The following is a 21584-nucleotide window of genomic DNA, read 5'->3' as shown; positions in this document are numbered from 1 at the left end:
TTAGAATATATCTTTCAGGTCAAGGGTTCTAGATTAGACATGTAACTTTGGAAACACCTCTTAGAAAAATCAGGTGAGTTTCTTCTGGAACAGTCACAGTTTCCATGCCCCCCTTCTTTGGTAAATTTCCACTTCCCTGACTCTACTAAAAGGTCCAACCCTCCCCATTTCTATTCACCCATTTTTCCTTGAGAACACTCCCTGACTCTTGTCCAAACTGTAGCTGGGTTTAGCCCACACTAGACTATTTCATTTACAGCAATTCGTTCTTGATTAGAATCAGTCCTTACCTTTCCTTTAGTGTCTGACTTGGCACAGCATCCATGGTGTGTTCAGTGCTATCCATTCTGGCATCCTGGGGCATGAGATTCATGTGGAACTAAGAGATCATTGTTGGAGGACAATGTTGCTCAGATAAACACATTATCAGTGACACATTTTAAAGAAAGAAAGTGTCTAACGGGGAAAGTATTTTAAATCCTCAGTAGAATCTTTCTGAAGCTTTATTTCATGATGCAGATTTTTAAATAAGAAATATCCTGATCCTGTAAACCTAATCTGCCATCTTGCTTTCTGCTTAAAAGTTCAGTTTTCTTAGCTGTTACAATTTGGTAAAAAAGTGTCCCCTCTCCAACCCTGCAGGGTTCCCAATAATATTTTCAGAGGTGAGGTTCTAGAGAAGCGATTGGTCTTAAGGTATCGGACGAAGCTCAATGTGCTGATCTGTTGATGAATCTGCAGATGAATGGATTATCAGAATGTAGTGGAAACTGTAGTGTTGGGTCTGGATAGAGAAAGTGGGGTCACTAGAAGGTATATCTCATGCTTCCCATTGTCTATGCTTCTAGCCTTCTTGAAGCAAGTAAGCTCGTACTCCCTCTGCCATGACCATCTGTTCATCACTGGTCGATGGCAAAGGAGTCAGTAGATGATGCTCTGAAACCTCCAAAAGGATCAAAATAAACCTTTCCCCTTTAAACTGATTGTACTCAATAATTTTGTCACATCCATGTACAACAACTAATAATGGACATTACATTTATTTCCATCTATAAAAATAGTTATTACTAAAAATGGTTTCATCATACAAGAAAACAATGATGTAAAAAATTTATTATATCACTTATAATTTTGTTATTCATATTTATGAACATGACTTGATTCAGAAGTCAGAAATTGCTTGTTTATTCCTTGGCTATTTTCTAGTCCTTAACAATTGTTTCTTTTATAGCTATACAGAGTTTTATAATTTAGCCTTAATCCATTAAAGTCCACCAAAAATTTGCATTAAGACAAATAAGATAAATGATAGCAGACATAGTCAATAGACTGACTGAGATCTATCTATTTAGAATCACCACATAGCACATTCCAAAAGTAAGCAGACAACAGATTTAAACTGAATAATCTTACAGTGACTCAATAATTGCATAAATGATTCATGATTTTTCTTGCAAGTGCTCTGAGGGCATGCATTTCATTTTTCGTTGTTCTGTTTTGCTAAAGTAACAGTCATGTTTTAATAGGAACGGGAATGTAACCCGGTCGGAGTATTGGTGAGAAAAACATTTTTTTTTCTGATGTAGAGTTTACATCTTGGGGGCTAATGCACACAGTTAATGGTTGACTAGGACTAAAGCTGTACCTTGGCACATTTGGGCAAGTTTAATGTTTATTAATCCAAAAGATACGATGTAATTATAAAAATAGAGGTAAAAAAACCCTAGCTTAGTTAATATTCATAAAATTTTAAGCATTTGTTTCAGGCAATATTCAATATATCAAACATTAATTTTAAAGCTACATATAAGGTAACATAAACACAAGACATTGACCAAATCAAAAGGTGTCAGATTTCACGACCACTAGACCGTTTGGCCTGAATTACCATTCTCTGACTATAGACAGATACATACCCTTATTATAAAGGTGCTTATATATTTTTTATTAGAAAAATAACATTTCTTTAGAGATTTCATATGGTACATCAAATTGGGACTATATGTAAGGATTCAGTCAGCCACAGTCTCCTTAAGGACCACTTGAAATGTTCTTTGCTTGTTTCCGAGACAGACCTGTAGAGGGGGGAAAAAAAGAAAATACATTCAACAAGGCATCAATAGAGCTGACTATCAAAAGGGGGCATTGGGGTTTAGCACTTTCTTTTACAGTACAAACTTTTGCCATAGCAACTCAACAACTAAACTATAAATATTTTTTAAGAAAATTATCACTCTCCACACTGCTCAAGGCTTGAAAGGATATTTTTGCCTACAAAAAAAATTGTTCAATAAATATTTATGTAATGAGAGATAAGGAAAAAAAGAAGAAAGAATGGGAAAAATGAAAAAGGGGATTCTGGTTTTTTTGCATATTTCTTCTTTATCCAGAATCAATTATTTACTACAATAAATCCAAGCTAACTCATTTATTGTATTAATTCCTACCACCCTTAAACATAATTCTCTCTGGGTCCCTGATTAGAATTGTTTGGTTCACACACTGATCCTAATGATTAATTGTCAGAATTTTGGTAAGTTTATTGTCAATTTTATGTCCTGTCCATGCTTTTTTCTTCAGAAGTTCCTTATTGGTAAACTACACTATTTGCTTCTCACAACTGTGTTATGCTATTTTCTGGTATATTTCCAAATCCATTTATTACATATGAATGACCAGAATGACAGTGTTTCTAGGAGCTCTTGGACTGAAGAGCAATATGCCATGCTAAGAACATTTGAAAAACAACAGGATCATGGTAGCTGAAGACCAAATGGTAGAGTCATTCTGTGGAAGACAGGTGTATACAGACAGAAACACAGAGAAGAGATTTGGAAGGACTCAGATCTTAGAGCAAGGAAAGAAAGAACTCTTTCTGTCCGCATTTTCAAACAAAAGGTCTTAAAGATTTTTATAATTTGTATTATATCTGCTCATTATGGAAATATAGCAACAAAATAATTATCGTACTACAAAATATAATCATTAATGACATTTCTGTTTATAACCATCTAGATTATATTTTAAAAATGTGAATTTATTACATATGTGTCTTATTATATACATAACAAAAATTAGTTTACATTTAATATTCTTTCCTACGATTTGATCTTTTTAAAATAAAATCAGAATCAGAATGTGTGTGTGTGTGTGTGTGTGTGTGCATGTGTATGGTGTGTGTGTGTGTGTGTGAATACATTCAGTAATGAACGCATTCTAATAAATCACAGCTCTCTAGTATATAAAGTGTATAAATTTAAAATTAACTTCTATTGTTGGAAACTATATGGCTTCTATTTTATATGCTTTCCACATCTACAATAAGAACATTTCCATGTTTTATAGTATAAAATTTTCATGTTTTATTTAAAACATATGGAGATGAATATACTATTTTGATAGCTAAATAAAAATTCATTGAAAAGACTTTCTTCAAGTTAGTTCCTAATATGGAATTCATAAGTCAATGAGTGGCTAGGGCAGAACAAAGCTAAATGAACAACCGTGGGACACAGAGAGCTCCCTTTTCTAGGATCCACAGAAACTCCAGATGGCCATGTGTAAGGGGTATTGAGAGTAGAGGTCATCCACAGGTGAGGAGAGGGATAGAATATTCCAGAGTTCTTCGTAGTTTTTATTTGCTTCCCTCTGACATGTGGAAAGGAAATAGTTCTGAATTTTGTTATCTCCTTTAAAAGTCTGGTATGAATGAATAGCTTCGTGGATGCAGTGTTTATTGTTATGAGATGTTGAAACTCAAGGGTATCCTAGAGTCTAGCATAGTTGGGAAACATGTCTTCAGCTTGTAAATATCTGCATTCTAGATCTAGATTTTTGTAAGTTATTGGTTCATTCAAGGACAGAGGATGGAGGGAATGGGAGGGAAGGCAAGAGAGAGCAAGGGAAGGGAAAAGAAAGAAAGATGAGGGCAGGAGAGGGTACGGGAAGGAGGATGGAAGGGTAGGGAAGGAAAGAGAAGGGAAGAAAGACAATATCAGGTACTTGACCACAGACATTTTTCTCATGAAGTCATTGGAAATATGTATTTTAAGCCATCTGAGCTGTGAACAGTGGCAGCGAATACCCACAATTATCTACTGTTGATATTAAGTGCCCTGAGCAAACATACTGGAGTAGATCAGGGTAGGACAAGAAGAGCATGGGACACAAAGAAGATCAGCAGAACCTGCACAATTGAGAGCAAAGAGGTAATGTACTGGATCTAGACCAGAAATGCTGCTTTCTGTTGGCTTAGCCTGTTTCTTGAGGCAGTTAATCACCGTAGATATCAAACTTCCACCTGCAGTATGTGCAGAATGATAGGTGCTTGTTAGCTGCTCGGCAGTGAGTAGCTTATCAGTCCGTAATTCCATCCTTTTCAATTTTGAAGTTTCATTAATTTTTAAATTAAAAGTATAGAGAAATATGTCTCCCTAGGTTATATTCATGACCCCTGTGTATACTGCAGTCACAATCCAGAGGCTCAGCTTTTGTTAGACAGATGGTCCACTAAATATCTATGTGTAACATATTATTATCCTACAAAACGAAGCTGGGGATTTACACATGATAGTGTAAACAGACATATACACCACATTTATAATCACAAGTACACAATATTGCATGCTCAGTAAAATTTCACTGAATGAAGTCAGGAGGCAGAAGGGGAGAGGGACTGAGTGGATCTGAAGGTATAACAAGGCAGCACCTGCTGACTGGGATGATTGGACATCATTATTTATTTCAAAAAAAGTGTGCGCAGGGAGAGAAAGTTAAGGAAAAGGCAGATGATAAAAGGAAACCAAAGAAGACAAATACACATGTCTTAAAGAGAAAGAAAATGAAAAAATACAAAAAAAAAATCCTACTCATCTCTAGAAATGCTTGTCCTAGGTTTAATATAGATCATCTATCAACCATTTTGTTCATTGCTCTAAGAATTATGGACAACATTATACTATATCTGCTTTTTGAAAAATCAAAATGCCCAACTGTGTATTAAAATCCTTAGAAGTGCCACAAGAAAAGGGAATAATTTGACATTCATCAAAACCATTCAAAAACACTTTTTATCATTGTAAAGAATGATATTAAGGGCTATGGCAATAGGTCAACGGGTAAAACATTTGCTGTGCTATCTTGAGGGCCAAAGTTTGAATCCTCAGCACCCATGTAAATGTCACAAGGACATAACAGTCCAGCTACAATCCTGTCCCAGTGTATGTGACATAAGGACAGGGGATTCCTGGAGCAAGCTGGCTTTTTAACTTAGCTGAGTACATGAACTCTGGATTAGAGGGAGAGGCCTTGCCTCAATAAATAAGGTGGGAAGTGACTGAGAAGAAGATACTAACCTTGGGTTTCCATACATAGACCTATATATGCACACATATCCATACATATGTGTGCACCCTGACACACATTCACCGGATGTATTTACAAGCAAAATAAAAGTAGTTTTATTACACATTCATTGGCAAGTGTTGCTTCAACAAGAGTAAAGAAGACACTGGCATTCTGTTATTTTACATAATTCATTAGTGAACTTATAAAGCATGGGTTGTGTTTTCACCAGACTAGAGTTCTCCTCACAGGTGTGATCATAAACAAGTTAACATTTCTTATCATTCACAAAGGAGGGCAATACGCAGAGCATCTCTGGAGTATCACTCAAGAATGGGTATTTATCATTTTTTTATAGTTTTCATACTTATTTGATTGGAGGTATCAAAGACATTTGGCTTGAAATGGGAGTCATTTCAGAAGTTGATAATGGGCAATGCTGGAGAATGTGGCATATTTTTAGGAATATTCCACATGGTAGGGTTCAGATAAAATCATGATGTACTCATTTTTGAGTGCTCACTAGAACTGGAGATATTAAAGGTTCTGAGAAGTAACCATCTGATCTCTCATTAAATTTATTTTCTAGACATGTTAATTATCAATGCATAGGTATCTACTAAGCAAGTATTTAATGAATACTTGTAATGCAAAATAGAATATGAAGGCTAAGTTTTTCCTAGTGGACTTTTTAAACAGATAAAAGCAATGAATGAGTTATCTATAAATGACAAAACTTAAAAAGATCTTTTTAATTGCTAACAATGGATGATTTTCTGTGTTCTAGTATAAAAGAGAACGTCACCTTTAATTTATGTCTCTGAATACAAAGAAAAACCACATCTTCAGTCTGAACAATGTTTAATTATACTAAAGATGATATACAGTTCTGAGATATTTAGTCAACATTTCACAACAAGTCATTTTGAAGGAATTTGGCAGCATGTTTTGAACAGTTGTTCTACTTTTAATAGCTTGCTATGAGACTGAAGACATGCCTGATGTAATTACTAAGCAATATTTATTTTATTCTGTCAAATATCTAATTTTTATGTTTATCATATATGCCTCCCTTAATTTTCTGGATGACTTTGCTCATAGATAATAATTTGGAACACAATGTAAATATAATGAAATCAAGTTGAAATGTCTATTAAAACCAGATTTCTTGCCCAAATGTATTAGTGTCTCCTTTTCTTTCTCTGTTGGTTTCTCTTATTTTCTTGGCTTTCCTTATGCTACACAATACACAGTGGAAATTACTACTCTCTTTATGCTGTGTATTTGCATATTTCTTTCACCCTATAGTTTTTTAGCTTGTGCTATGATTTGAATGTGAAATGTCCTTTTTTGGTTGAACATTTTATACCCTAGCTGGTGGGTGACACTTCTTTCAGAGACTGTAGAATCTTAGGGAGGCAGAGTCCAATGGGAGAAAGTACATCATGAGTCACGGTTCTTGAGGTGATATGCTCTCAGTCCACTTCCTGTATTGTCTCTGCTTCCGGGACTGTGGTAACATGAGGAGTCCCAGTCCTACGCTCGTCACAGTAAATTCCATAGCACCTTCCCTCACATAACAAATTGTCTCCTTCCAAAATATGAACAGAAATAAAGCCCTCCTTTTTAAAATTGATTCTTGTTGGGTTTTTTGTTGTTGTAGCCATGAGAAAGGTACATCTGGCATAGAGGTAGAGAAATTCTCCAGTAGAGCACAGACCTTAGATCTGCCTAGGATGAAAATTAGTCATTGTGTGTTCTTGTGAAGAAAATATTTTAAAAATTTTTATCTACAAACCAGAGTAATAAAACATATTATCTTGGTTACTTTTTGTTGCTGTGACAAAACACCAAGACCAAGTCAACTTTTAAATAGAAGAATTTAATCTGGGGGTTTAAGGTTCCAGAGATTGATAGAGTTTGTAACCATGAAAGTGGGAGCATGGCAGTCAGCAAGCAGGCATAGCACTGAATCAGTAGCTGAGAGCTTGCAGCTGGCTGAGGAGTAAGAAGTAGCAGGGTGGGGGGGGGAGTGGGAGGATCGGGTGGGGAGGGAAAGTTCATGGGATACTGTGGACTTTAGAAATCTCAAAACAAACCCCAGGTACACACCTCTTTCAACAAGGCCACACCTCCTAATCCTTCCCAAACTGTTCCTCCAACTAGGGACTAAATAGTCAAACATATAAGCCAATGGATGTCATGCTCATTCAAATCACTATACACATTAAGTTTCCAGGATGATTAAAAGAGGTTTTAATATGGCATATAACAACTAAAGTTTAATAACTGTCATTTTTTTGCATCTCCCCCTTCTAAAATGTATATGTGATTTTTTTTAAAGTCTTAAAATGTCAAAGACTTTAAGGTGAAATGGTATGCTTTAGTGTCAAACATTTTCTTCAAATATACTCTGTGGGTCTATTTTATGCTAGGCTATATGACATCTTTTCTAATTTACTATTAAATTAAGCCTCTATCAGAATGCTTGCCAACTCTTTCAAAAACAAAGATTTATTATGTTTCATCTATAGGTTTCTGGGCTTAAACCTTGCATTCTACCTCTGATGCCACTACAATTTAAACACACAAAGGATTTACAGACAGTGTCTACATATGAACAAGAATACAGAGCATTTGTCTATCTGGGGTGGAGTTATTGTAATCAGTATATTTTTCAATTCATCTATTTCTTACAAAGTTCATCTTTACTTAGGATTGTATAAAATGGCATTGTGTATTTATATCACATTTCCATTATCCTTTCATCAGACGAACATCTAGGTTGATTCCATTTCCTAACTGTGGTGAACAGAGTGTGCAACATGTCTAGAATGATATCAGTTGGGTTGTATGGAAGTTTTACTTTCAGCATTTTTTAAAATTAAATTTGTTCATTTAGTTTACATTCTGACTGTACTTTCTCCTTCTATGCACTCCCTCTACTTCCCCTCTGCCTTTCCCCTCCAAACTTCTCTGTTTATGTTCAGAAAGAGGCAGGTTTCCCATGGTGTCAACAAAACAATACATATCAAATTGAGTTAGGACTAAGCTCTGTCCTTGTGTCAAGGTTGGAAAAGGCAAGCAAGTATGAGGAATAGGTCCCCAAGGCCAGTCAAAGCATTAGGGAGAGGTCCTGATCCCACAGCTATGAGTTTCACAAGTAACCAGGCTATACAACTGTAAAATATATGTAGAGGATCTAGGTCCATTCCATGCAGTCTCCTTAGCTGTTGGTCTAGACTCCATGAGCTCCTATGAGTCCAGGTTAGTTATGTCTGTGGGTTTCCTTATAATGACCTTGATTCCCCTTGGCTCATACAATCCTTCCTCCCTCTCTTCAACAGGACCCCCCAAGTTCTTCCCAGTATGCAGCTGTGGATATCTACATCTGTTTCCATCAGTTACTGAATGAAGGCTCTCTGATGACTATTGGAGTAGCTACCAATCTGATCACAGAAGATGGCCAGTTCAGGTTACTGACCCACTATAGCTAAGAGTCTTAGCTAGGGTTATTCTTATAGATTCCTGGAACTTTCTCTTGTATCAGATTTCTACCTGACCTCAAGATGTCCCCCATATCAAGACATCTCTTTAGTACTCTCCCCTCTATCTGCTCCAGAGTCTGATCCCTTCTTTCCCCATCCTCACTGGCTCCCAGTCTACTCAGGAGGTCTCTTCTATCTCCCCTTCCCAGGAAAATCCAGGCACCCACTTTTGGATTCTTCTTGTTACCTAACATCTCTATGTCTGTGGATTGTAGTGTGGTTATTCATTACTTTACAGGTAATATCCACTTTGAAGTTAATACATACTATGTTTGTCTTTCTGGATCTGGGTTACCTCATTCAGGATTATTTTTTTCCTAGTTCCATCCATTTGCCTTCAAATTTCCTGATGTCATTTTTTTAACACATGAATAATATGCTTCATTGTGTAAATGTGCTTTATTTTCTTTATCCATTCTTCAGTTGAGGAACATCTAGGTTGTTTCCAGGTTCTAGCTATTACAAATAATGATACTATGAGCATATTTGAACAAATGTCGTTGGGGTATGATTGCACATCCTTTTGGTATATGCCCAAGAGTGGTAGAGCTGTGTCTTGAGGTAGATTGATTCCCAGTTTCCTGAGAAACTCTCATATTGATTTCCAAAGTAACCAATACATATAACAATCTCAAGAACAACCATAAGAGTACATGTCCACCAATCTAAGAAATAATTAAAGAAATAAAAGAATAATATAAAAAAGATATAAAATAAAGGTTTTTCCAGTTTCCTCCGCTGAGTGTTGGGAGGAAAGCAATGAAAATATGTCCCCTTTAGAGCTGAGCATTCTACCACTGCTATTCTCTTCATGTTGACCAGTTGTAGGCCTCTGCATTAATCACCATCTACTGTAAAGAGAAGCTTCTCTGATAGGGTTAAAAAATGGACTTACCAACAAATTTAAAGACGTTGGGCGCCATATGTAACATGAGGGCCGGCTTGTTAGGGTATCTGTTCCCGCCCGGTACCCAACAGCCAGCAAATCCCAAAGAGAAATCACACACAGGACTCCATAAGGTTATAAACTGATTGGCCCATTAGGTCAGGCTTCTTGTTAACTCTTATAACTTATGTCACCCCATTATCCTTATCTACATTAGCCACATGGTTCCGTACCTTTCTCAGCTGGGCAAGTTACATGCTGCCTCTTCGGTGGTCTGTGCAGGAGTGGCGGAGGGAGCTTCTGCTTCCAGAATACTCCCAGTCTCTTTGCTCCACCCCTACTTCCTGTCTGGCTTTCCCGCCTATACTGCCTGCCTGACCAATCAGCGTTTTATTAAAATATGATTGACAGAATACAGACAATTTTCCCACACCAATGATTATTAGGGGATGTTTAATGTCATGTCCCTTTAGCAGAACAGTTTTAGGTATTCTTCTAGGGCTTCTGACTTAGTTGATCATGGGGTTTTGGCCCAATTAATGAATGATGCAGGGCATTAGTTATATTGTGGAGTGTCCTTTAAATCCAATCAGAAAATTGTTGGTTAGCCCGATAACATTTGTGCCACTATTGCACCAGTGACTGTATCTTGCCAGTGAGTCATTATTGTATGAATAAGACTCTTCTCCCCTGGCCCTGTACACAGCACCTCCCAAAACTATGAAAATGAGCAAGTATAAGCTTGATTTCTTAATGGCTATGATTCATGTATGTAATATCTTCAGCAATAGGGTCTTACCATTAATATCTAGATAAGTGGTTCTCACTCTGTGGGTCACAACTCCTTGGAAAAACCTCTATCTAAGTGGGGCAGTGGTGGTGCATGCCTTTAATCCTAGAGCTTGGTAGGCAGAGGCAGGTGAATCTGTGAATTAGAGGACAACCTGGCCTACAAGAGCTAGTTCCAGGACAGGCCCCAACACCACAGGAAAAAAACCTGTCTCAAAAACCCAAAAAAGAAAAAGAAGGAAAGAAAGGAAGAAAGAAAAGAAAAACCTCTATCTCTAAAAATATTTACATTATGATTCATAATAGTAGCAAAATTATAGCTATGAAGTAGCAACAAAAATAATTTTATGGTTGGGAGGTCACCACAACATAAATAGCTGTATTGAAGGGTCACAACATTAAGAAGTTTAAGAATCACTGCTCTAGAAAGTAACCAAGAGCAATATCGCTAGTGTGTAATGATTATGACATTCTATGGGACCCCAATAACAAACAAGTAAAAAAGACATAACCCAAATCTGATACTGGGTATTTTATTTGATATTCTATGGTATCTATGATGGGCACTGTCCCCTGCTACAGTGTAATTCCATTTCAACTTTAAACTTATATATATATATGTATATATTTTAGGAAGCTCTATAATAATAAGTTTCTATGCCAATTTTCCAAGTGTCTTGAGCATTATTTTCTTTACCCATACTTCTTCTTCTATGCTCCCCTCCTACCTTCTACCCCATTTAACCCCCCTATTTTTACCCCAATACTCCCTTTCCCCCTTTTATACTTTTATAAATACGTTGTATCTCCCATTCTTTGAAATCCGCATGCATGGGCTCTTATTAGTTCCCTGAATTCTATGGGTACTTTCCAATTTAAACAGTTATCTAAAGATCCAAAGCCAACGTCAATATATGAGAGAGAACATGTGGCATTTGTTTTTGTGGGTCTGGGTTATCTCACTGAGAATGATTGTTTCCAGTTCTACCTGGAAATTTAATAATTTCAATTTTCTTTACAGCTGAATAATATTACATTCTGAAAATGCATCACATTTTTCATTATCCTTTCACCAGTTGATGGACAGTTAGGCTGTTTCCATTTTCTACCTATGGTGTGTGACTAGTAATGAACACAATAAGCAAGTATCTCTGTAGTATCTAGAGTCCTTTGGGAGTATGCTTTAAACTGGTATAGCTGGATCATATGGTAGAACTATATCAAGGTTTTTAGTAACAGCCACACTGATTTCCACAGTGGTTTTATCAAATAGACTTATCTCTTACACATGAATACAAAATTTCTTAAAAGTTAGAGGAGGAAGAAATGTTTATATCAATATCAACTGAAATATTGTTGACCTAACAATATCAGATAATTTGGAAAGTAATGTGCACTTATTGCAAAGGACGAGTAGTTTCATTTTCTTAAAAATTCAGATTTAACAGGAAAGTGTACTTCTAAATTTGTGTAACCTGAATACCATTGAAATCTAGAAAGCAAGTCAATAATTAACCTAAATAAAAAAAGAACAAATCCATGTCCAGCATAGGAGGTTTGAACATATATCTCATGATGATGAATACAGTACCTCTTGTCCAAATAGTCAGCAATGACATGGACTATCTGCCCATCAAAAGCAGCCAACACCACACAGTGTACCCATAAAAAAACTATACTCAATGTCATAGGTCATCCTCATTGTAGGTCAGGAATGTGCTGCTTCTAAACACTTACCTCCAACTTCCCGGATCACTCATGCAGCCTCAACACACTTCAAATGATTTAAGGCAGACACACAAAATGAACACAATATGAAAGCAGATTTAGATATCAAGAGAACACTTCACTTTAAACCCACAGGTCTCCAATGAAAAGGAGCTGAAAATCAGCGAGGCCAGCTTCTGCAGCCAGAAGTATTCTATTTTCTTTCAAGATGTACGTTTTGTAATTAATACCCAGCTTCAGACTTTTCAACAAGAAAGTTTAAATTCACAGTCGATAAATCAATGGGGTTCTCCGTCCTTCTACTGACATGCACGTTTGCTGACAATGAGTCTCAGGCATGAACCAAGGAAAGCAAGGCATTCCCTCCACTGGGCCCTTGTTACTTATGTTAGATTGGTTTGTCTCTCAACTGAAAGACACTGATCAAGCTCGTTTAGACGACTTGCCCCAGTCCGATCTCATTGTTTTTCTTGAATCTATGTTAAAATAACAGAGGGGCTACTTAACTTTAATATGTTGACTTATGGGTACATTATGGTACTTCAAAAAGATTCTAATTTTATACATCCGATTTGATTCATAAAAGCATAGTTTCTAGTTCTTAGGTGTTATGTTGCTAGCCAAGATGCTGGAAAAAGTTAAGAACGAGTACTATGTGATACCAGTCCTCATGGATATTTTCTTTTCTTTGAGTAGGAAAGATAAATACATGTGTGGGGGCCCAGATAATTGGCCAACTCCACCTTGACTGGAAGAGAGGTTAAGCCTACTCTGGCTCTTTCAAAGTTATTGACAAGAAGCTTGACCTAAAGAACCCTGACCTAGGGTGTGGTTACTTGCTGGTTTGGGTATTAAAATGGCCCATAAAGGTAGATCCACTCCACCTTGACCGAAGGTCAGAGAATTCAAGCCTATTCCTGTTACTTCATTTTTAAGACTGAGGTTTTACCCAGGGACTGACTGTCAACAGGGTCAACTGTATGTCTTACCCAAATCATCAGAATGCTTAACTCAAGAAATAGTGACTCTATGTCTCAGGTATTAAAGAAAGTAATTGTTCTGTTTGTCCTTTGTGTCATGCTAAAGCTGTCTTTTGCCTTCTTACCCCATTTTTGGATTGGGGCATATAAGCATACGAAAAGTAAACACGGGTGATCTCAGTATTCATTGAATTGCCCTCCCAGTACTCTCCTAGGTCTCTGTTTTTCTTTCATATCTCTGTTCCTCTTGCCTAACATTTCTAATCCACACGCCTTTATTCTGGAATTTATGAACCTGTCGATTGGACCCTGACAGATGTCACCCCAACATGTGGCTACAACGATATGTATGAAACAATTATAAAACTTGGTGAGGGGAGAATTTGATTCTTGTGAAATCTCAACAATTTATAATTGTTAATATATAATAATATTAATTATAATATTAATAATTATTAATTATAATAATAATCTGATTTTAAATGGCAACACAGCTAGGGACAATCAATGCGGGATGCTGTAGGCTTCGGCCAGACTTCCGTTGTGTAGGAAACCGGACTCAGCGCCACTGCGCATGCTCTGAAGCTGATACCAATGCTCAGAGTGTTGCTGAACTTCTCATGAACTGCTGAACTAAATTCCACATAGAAGTGACTTACCAGCGGCTAGAGAAACAGCTCAGCTCAGCTAAGAGTGGGTATTACTCTTACACAGAGCATGAGTTTGGTTCCCAGTACCCCAATTAGGTGGCTCAGAGCTGCCTGTGTCTGACACCATTTGTTGCCCTCTGTTGGCACCTACATTCACATGTAGACACATACACACACAGGTAGACACATATATATCCATATACACATAAAGTTTAAAAAATCATAATGCCTTTGAATAAGTCAACTGTGTTCAAAAGCAAAGGACAAAAATATTTTAAGCTATTTAGAAAGTCAAGAACATATTAGAGCTGTTTTTCTGAATTTTGAAATGTGATAAAAAAATTGTATACTTCAGTACTAAAAAGGATGCCATAAACAGCCATTAACCATACTTATTGATAAATTACATTCTGTTAGCTGAATATGAAACTCTTAGTGTTTTATACTAGGCATTTCTTGATTTTTCTGTATATTACAACAGTACTGTGTTTGTTCTCTGACAGTCTATTTTTTCCTAGTTACAGTGTAAATTTTATGCTAAGGGGTCAAATGAGGGAACCATCGCTCAGGGTTAGCCCCTTAATAAACATATCTCATTGACTTAAGGGGAGGAGTGGACATTTGGATAACAAGTAATGAGATTATCAACTAGATATAAAAATCCTACACAGATCGATAGCAAGACAAATCCTATTACATATAAATGATAATATCAAGCCAGTAGTGCATTACCAGGTTAAAACTGAGAAATCATTCAATGAAATCAGCTATATTAAAAACTGAATTTATTTTAAATGTAGGAAAAATATAAATCTTGAAAAGTTTGTTTATAAAAATCTCTTCAGCAAACTACACAATGCAATATTGAAACCTTCCCTGTTCAGATCACAAGAGATCATTACCAGTAAGTGTGGTTTATGGCATCCTTTTTGTCTCCTAAGAAGTGGTGGTGTAACAAATGCTGCAGATATGTATCTGTGTCTTTGCACAGTGGTGAAGAGTAGAGACAGTAAATTACATAACCTCCCTCTGCCCCTCCAGTTCACTGGGTGACCCTCAGCATACACATGCCCACTGTGAAGATCTAGAGAAGCGACTGTTCCAAGTTGGGAATCTGGGCTGTCAGACTCATGGGATTTATGCTGAAAGATCTTAACTAACATTCTAATTTGAGAAAAACATGTCTAGGATTGTATGATTTGTGAACATGTAGCCAGTTAGCACAGCCAAAGGAGCCAGATAGAGTATTCTGAAATAGTTCAGCTGCTGTGAATATGCCCAAGTTTTTTCAGTAACAGAAAATGCAAGGGTAAAATCCACAGCTCCAGGGATGGGTTCTTCTTCCAAGCAGCCAATCCACCACTCACACACATCTGTGAAGATGTGCTCCATCCGACATGAAGACCCATTCAAAAGCATGCTCATCAGTGCTGGGGAATGAACTATATTCAATTTTCCTTTTACTGTCACCATTTTGCAATTTCAGGCCACACCTAGCACAAAGATAAGAATATTCCAAGACAAACAAAACGTGTTTGGTAAAAGGATTAAAAACATGTGTTATTAATTTATAACTTTGATTTCTTATGAAAAACAAAAAACAAAACATTGGACCATGTCGCTCCTATTTTTAGTTTAGGAAATTCAACTCCATAAAAGGCTCTCGTCCAAAGAATTTTCAAAATAACATTTGAGTCTCCTGGTTTAACTACATCCTTTCTGATGAATCTAACAACTGCCATCTATGACCTAGACTTCTGAATAAGAGAAGCATGTAGTTTAAAATTTGCAAAGTTATATATTACTGAACAATGTGACACATTGATCTGCTATACTTAAGACTGAAATTAAGTTCTGTATATTATGAAAAGTTACCTTTAATTTTTTTCTAGGGTCTTAGGAATCGGTTTAACATTTCATAATACAAGCACCTCAGCACAGACCTGGGGAGGACTTCACATTAGAAAACTATGTAAGTGACTCACAGGCATCTGCCCTCTGCAAACAGAGAAATTTTCATAACAACAGCAAGGCTCAACATTAGCTTTTATGGCAGAGACTTGCAATTTGACGTTGGAATAACTTGCTTTCAACAGATAATTAGCTGTAACTACGTTAGCTTATTTTTCTGCTGATTAAAGATCAATCTTGAAATGGTTGCTATAGTTACCTGTCTAGTATGCTGAACATAGAGGACTTATGGTCTGATGGGATTCAGATACTGCAACCTATGTAGAAAAGGCTTTATTATTTTTTTAATATTCAGATTTATTTTTAATGAAAATGCACGCAGGTTGCAACAAAGGCAGTGGAATCCGAGGGACATTTGCATCTGATGATGAGTGCCTAAGAACGGCTGTATTTTCACACACATTAGACTCAGCCTTTTCTCCATAGCCTCTTAGAAGAAGACATGGGACAAATGGCAAAATCCTGCTGGATATCCATCAGATAAAAGTATCCTGGTAAAACTTTCACCCGTGAGACATGTAAAACCATAAATAACTACTGCAAACAAAGACAGTGCGATGTCTGCATAATCTTGAGATTTTGTAAATGCCTATTTAAATGCAACAGAACATACAAAAATTCTGCAGTACTCTGAAGATTACCCTAAATCCAAAACTTGAAAAAGATTACAGGAGGTAGCCAACTCGGTGTGCCTGTTGGATGGACAGACAGATGAGTGGGATTGGAGAACATGCTGTGAACTTCACAAAGAATTAATAAAAAGTTAAAAAAAGAAAGAAACCCTAAGCAAGATATGGCCTATGTTGTTTTGTTTTAGAAGAGTTTTTGTTGGTTTTGGTGTGTATTTAAGTTTTAAGTAGAGTCTCGGGTCTTATTACATTTGTTATCCAGGTGGCTTTGAAATTGTGATTTTAAATAATTTTCTTACCTACAAGTTATCTTTATTATTTTCTAAAGAGAATAGAAAATTTAAATCAAAGAGGTGAGATTAAATTGTTGCCAAAATTTATTTAATATTCATAACAGCCTACTACTGTTTGTGTAAAGCTTTGGCTAATTGCCTTGTGAGATCTAATCCTCATAGTTACCTCTGTTTTTTGTTTAATTACTCTTATTGTGAAGTTCTTTGCTTCTTTTCAATGTGTATGTCTTTTTATTTATAAATGCTTAAAGGATGAAGATAACTCACCAGACCCTTAAATTATTACAAAGTACCAAAGTCCTACCTCCTTTAAGTCCTGTGGCAAGTATAATATAATTTATAGTCCTTATTTGTGGTGCCATGGCCCTAATATTATGGCAATCCCAGTGTCTTGAAACTCTGAAACCTGTCTGACTTAATTTGCAACTGAGATATTTTTCTTCTGAGATCTTAGACCTTCCCTTGCTCTTGTATATACCTATGTTGGGTGATTTTGTGTGTCAACTTGACACAAGCTAAAATCATCAGAGCAAGAAGCCTCAGCTGAAGAAATGCCTCCTTGATATCCAGCTGTAAAACATTTTATCATGTAGTGATCAATGGGGAAGGGCCCAGTCCATGGTGGGTGGTGCCATTCCTGGGCAATTGACTCAGTTCTATAAGAGAGCAGGCTGAACAAGCCATGGGAAAGCACTCCTTCATGGCCTCTGCATCAGCTCCTGCCTCCAGGATCTTGCCCTGTTTGAGTTCTTTTTCTGGTTTTCTTCATTGATGAACAGCAATACTGAAGTGTAAGCCAAACAACCCCTTTTCTACCCAACTTGACTTTGCTCATGGTGTTTCATTGCCACAAAAGAAACCCTGACAAAGACAACACCACTTCTACCCTTTCACATTTTAGAGCCACCCATGGGAGCTTTGTCTTGGACATGATAATATAATCATCTGTGGAACTCTAACAGCCTTATCTTATACACACACAGCTCAAAGCCAAAGATTGGGAGACGGCCAAGAAAGAAACAACTTAGGTAGTGCTAAGGAGTTTTCCTTCAATGTGAAATGCCTACCATATAAACAAACCTGTGATTCCAGTTTCTGTCCCCTACACGTGTGATCTAAAGAGTCACAATCACCCTTTGGCAATGATTTAAAGGGAGGTCATAAATCAAGTATAGGATGTAAATGGAGACAGCTCATTCATTTCCTGGCTTCCCAGACTCGAATAATCACACAGAAACTTTGTTAATTACAAAACTGTTCAGCCAATAGCTTAGGTGTATTCCTAGTTAGCTCTTGTATCGTAAATTAATCCATTTATATTAATCTGTGTAGCACTACGAGGCTGTGGCCTATCGGTAAAGTTCCAACGTCTTTATCCTTCTGCAACTACATGGTATCACCCTGATTTTGCCTTCTTTTGCCCAGAATTTAGTTTCGTTTTTACCACCTAGCTCTATTCTGCCCTGTCATAGGCCAAAGCAGCTTCTTTATTAATCAATGGTAATAAAACATGTTTACAGTAAACAGAGAGGAATCTCACAACAAGAGAATAGGTATTCCAGTACCAGGACTGGCTAGACGATCTTGGATCTGGTCTCTTCTCTTCAAGTAATGAAGAGACATGAATGAGGAAACAGTATTTAGAGCCTCCAAATTTCCCATTATTTGGTTGAAAAAGATAAGACTAAGGAGATTAGATTTGATAGACATCTCTTAAAAGCCAGAACATCTGTTCTTACAGAAGTATAGTTCACAAATTATAGATGGGTATTCTTCAAAGGGCTTCCATTCTTAATCCAATCAAGAAGAGCCAGTTTCTGTAGAACTATGCAGTGACTTTATTACGTAAATATTTTAGAAGAATATCAGAAGCATTTCCTTCAGCCAAACAATGAGCAGTATTTCCACCATTTAACACAGTATAATCTGTGTATTTGGTGTGTTCACTTAAAATTATACAGTTGTTTTGTCCCTCTTGAAAATCTGTCACCACATCAGTGACTTAAAGTTGCAAATATAGCAATCAGTAGAGGTTCCACAAAGGTATTTTACTATATTTTATTAAGAATCTATTTTCTTTTTAATACTTTCTTTTGAAGCTAAGACTCGGAGAGATATTGTCTAACTCTATACACCATGGTAAAATGTAATGTTCCTACTTCTGAGAGTGAAAACTGGGCTGAAGAAAATAAAGGCATACTGTTGGGTCATTAAAAGCAGATGGGACCACAACAACACTGAGCTACAGGCAGTGTTCACTGCCTTCTCTCAATATATTTCTCTCCAACTCAGAGTTTCTAGAGTCTTAAACCCTCTCTGACATCTCAATGCATCACAGCATAGCTACCCTTTAAATACCATCCTGACCCTTGTTTGTTTTCTGAGATATGGTCTGGTTATGTATCCCAGACTGGTTACAGGCTCAGGATCATTCTCTGGCAGCCTCTAGGGTGTTGGCATCATAGCTGTAATTTACATGCCTGGCTGACACTTCTTGATTGTGAACATCTATTGTTTTGTGGGTTTGGTTTGGCATTTTGTTTATTTCCTTTTTTACTTTTAGCTTTTAGTTAGTTTATGATGCTAAAGATGAAATGGCATTGTACATTGCAAGTGAACCTTGTTCAAAGAACTATAGTACATCATGACCATTCAGTGTCCCCACACACAAATAATTTTTTTAAATACAAGATATAATTAAGGAATGCTTGTCTGCTTCCCTGTTGACTCTCCATGGGAAGCCTTTCTTTTCTGAGGAGTGGATGGGAGAATGGAAAGGAATGGTAGGGCAGGAGCAGGAGAGGGAGTGGAAACGAAGATAGCTATGCAATTTCAAATTTAAAAATCTTAATGAAAAATCCAAAATAGAAAAGAATGCTGTCTGGCATTTCAACTTTGACCTTATAAACATTAAACTTCAGTATGGAGCATCTGCGCCTCGTTTTTCTCTGTGCCCACTCTTCCCAGTTCTACTCTTGTTTCTTCCCCTATCTCATATCTTACATACAAACTTGACCTCTAGATCATGAAAAGAAAAGATCTAGAGAGCTGAGGACCAATATGAAATCAATATTGAGAGCAGCATCCTCTATTTCCTTGAACTTTTCTTTGCAATAGTTGTCATTTTTTTAGGATAAGCAAAAACCACCCAAGGATATACTTAAAATGCAGAAATCAGTCATACACAATTACAGAGTTGACTTGGGATCATGGATAACTCCTGAAGATTCAGACATGTGTAACTAATTTATTTAGAGGCTTTGAATTATAATCTGAGATATCCAAACATACATGTGCACCCTAGACATGAGTTTGTTTATTCTGTAGTTTAGAATTTGTTAATAAAAGAGCAAAGAGGAAATCTCCCTAAGCAAGAGCTCTGCTTATTTAGAACAAAAACTTAAAAAGAAAAATTGCCTACAGTTGTTCAAAAGTATTTTTTTCTTACAGGTACATATTAAACAACATTTGGGCTAAATCTTTTAAAGCAATGCGAGTAGAAATGTGCACTTCTGCAAAGATCTGAGATTTTTCTGGAAACTTTCTTCCATGATGGTTTTGTCTCAGGAGAAATTAAGTAATTTCATAACATTCCCTGGATATCATTTATAAAAAGGTGAATTAAGAAACATGCGTTACAGCTGGAAAGATAGGCTTGTTCTTTTCTCTAGTTAGAAATTTCCAGTATGTAAAGCTATGAACTCCACATAGGCTTCCCGGCTCACACAGATTTATACCATCTATTTCCTTTCACTGAGAAAATAGACATAGACGATCTAGCTGCGTGTCGCCAGCTGTCCCACAAACCACACACATGGAGAGCAAGTCGAGAAGATGCCAGAGTGTCAGTGGCTCCAACTTGCACATGTCCCAGCACCTGGCTCTTGGAAGTCACTCTTGACAAATATTTGCATGTCTGTGCTCTGAGTCCAGCTACAATGCATGCTAACATTCCATCTCCAGATGGCTCTTATTACCACCTAATTATTTTAAGCCCTGATTTTATTTCAAACAATTTACCATTGTCAGGGGTCACCTCTTTGTATAGCATTGCTGAGATCAAGTATTTTTGGTCCTAGGTCTGAATCCAAGAGTTTATAAATGGTCTTCTTAGAATGATTGATAGATAACTCAGCAAAATTCATGAATAAAGCTATGCATCCAATATCAAAATTATAATATAACTATAGGCAATGTAATAATATTATTGTTAATTTTTTAATCTCAATTTTCCTTAGTAAACAAGCTTAAAAACACCAAAACCTCCCTCATTCCTTCACTCAATGACTCATATTGATTTATTCTGGTATTTGTGGATACTTGTTAAGTGTCTAAATTGTATGAAAAAACTACTAGTTTGCCCCTTATTGGAAGAGGAGAAAATTCAGAAGTTTAGAAAGATTGCATGCAAAAACACTATATGTATTAAATGTCTGAGGCTGAAAAAAGTTCTGAGGATTTTTAACTCCTTTATATTGCTTGGGTATGTAAATCCAGTCTAAAAACTCATCACAAGGTTTTGGAGAAAGGAGATAAGTCTGATTATGGGATTGCTTACAATACACTGTTACGGGTCCTTTTCTTGTATTCAGGTTTTAGTTAATTTACCAGAGTCACACAGAGGCAATTACCAAATGCCATTCTATAAGAATGTTGGTTTTGCCAAATTCAGGCACCTTATTAGATTTGATAACCAAACTAATTCAAATCATACATGTAGCATATCTGTATACCACACACAACAGTTGTTTGTGTTTTTTAATACAA

At 36.6% G+C, this 21584-nt stretch overlaps 1 protein-coding gene across 3 annotated transcripts in view; it reads right to left on the bottom strand.

Moving 5' to 3' along the window:
* Window positions 1-1062: 1062 nt before the first annotated feature.
* C16H8orf34 (chromosome 16 C8orf34 homolog) overlaps window positions 1063-21584 on the bottom strand; it is a 384304-nt gene continuing 363782 nt past the window's right edge. Inside the window, exon 12 of one of the 3 annotated variants that reach the window (XM_087897228.1) lies at window positions 1063-2075. In XM_087897228.1, coding sequence (XP_087753354.1) covers window positions 2032-2075 — 44 coding nt within the window. In that variant the 3' untranslated portion in view covers window positions 1063-2031. The remainder of the gene's footprint in view (window positions 2076-21584) is intronic. The other 2 variants (XM_087897227.1, XM_048420471.3) reach the window with 2 other exon arrangements.

The sequence above is a fragment of the Myodes glareolus genome, chromosome 16 (genome assembly GCF_982192425.1).
Source record: "Myodes glareolus chromosome 16, mMyoGla1.1, whole genome shotgun sequence".
In the NCBI taxonomy this organism is placed as follows: Eukaryota; Metazoa; Chordata; class Mammalia; order Rodentia; family Cricetidae; genus Myodes; species Myodes glareolus.
This window is presented reverse-complemented; position numbering and strand designations above follow the sequence as displayed.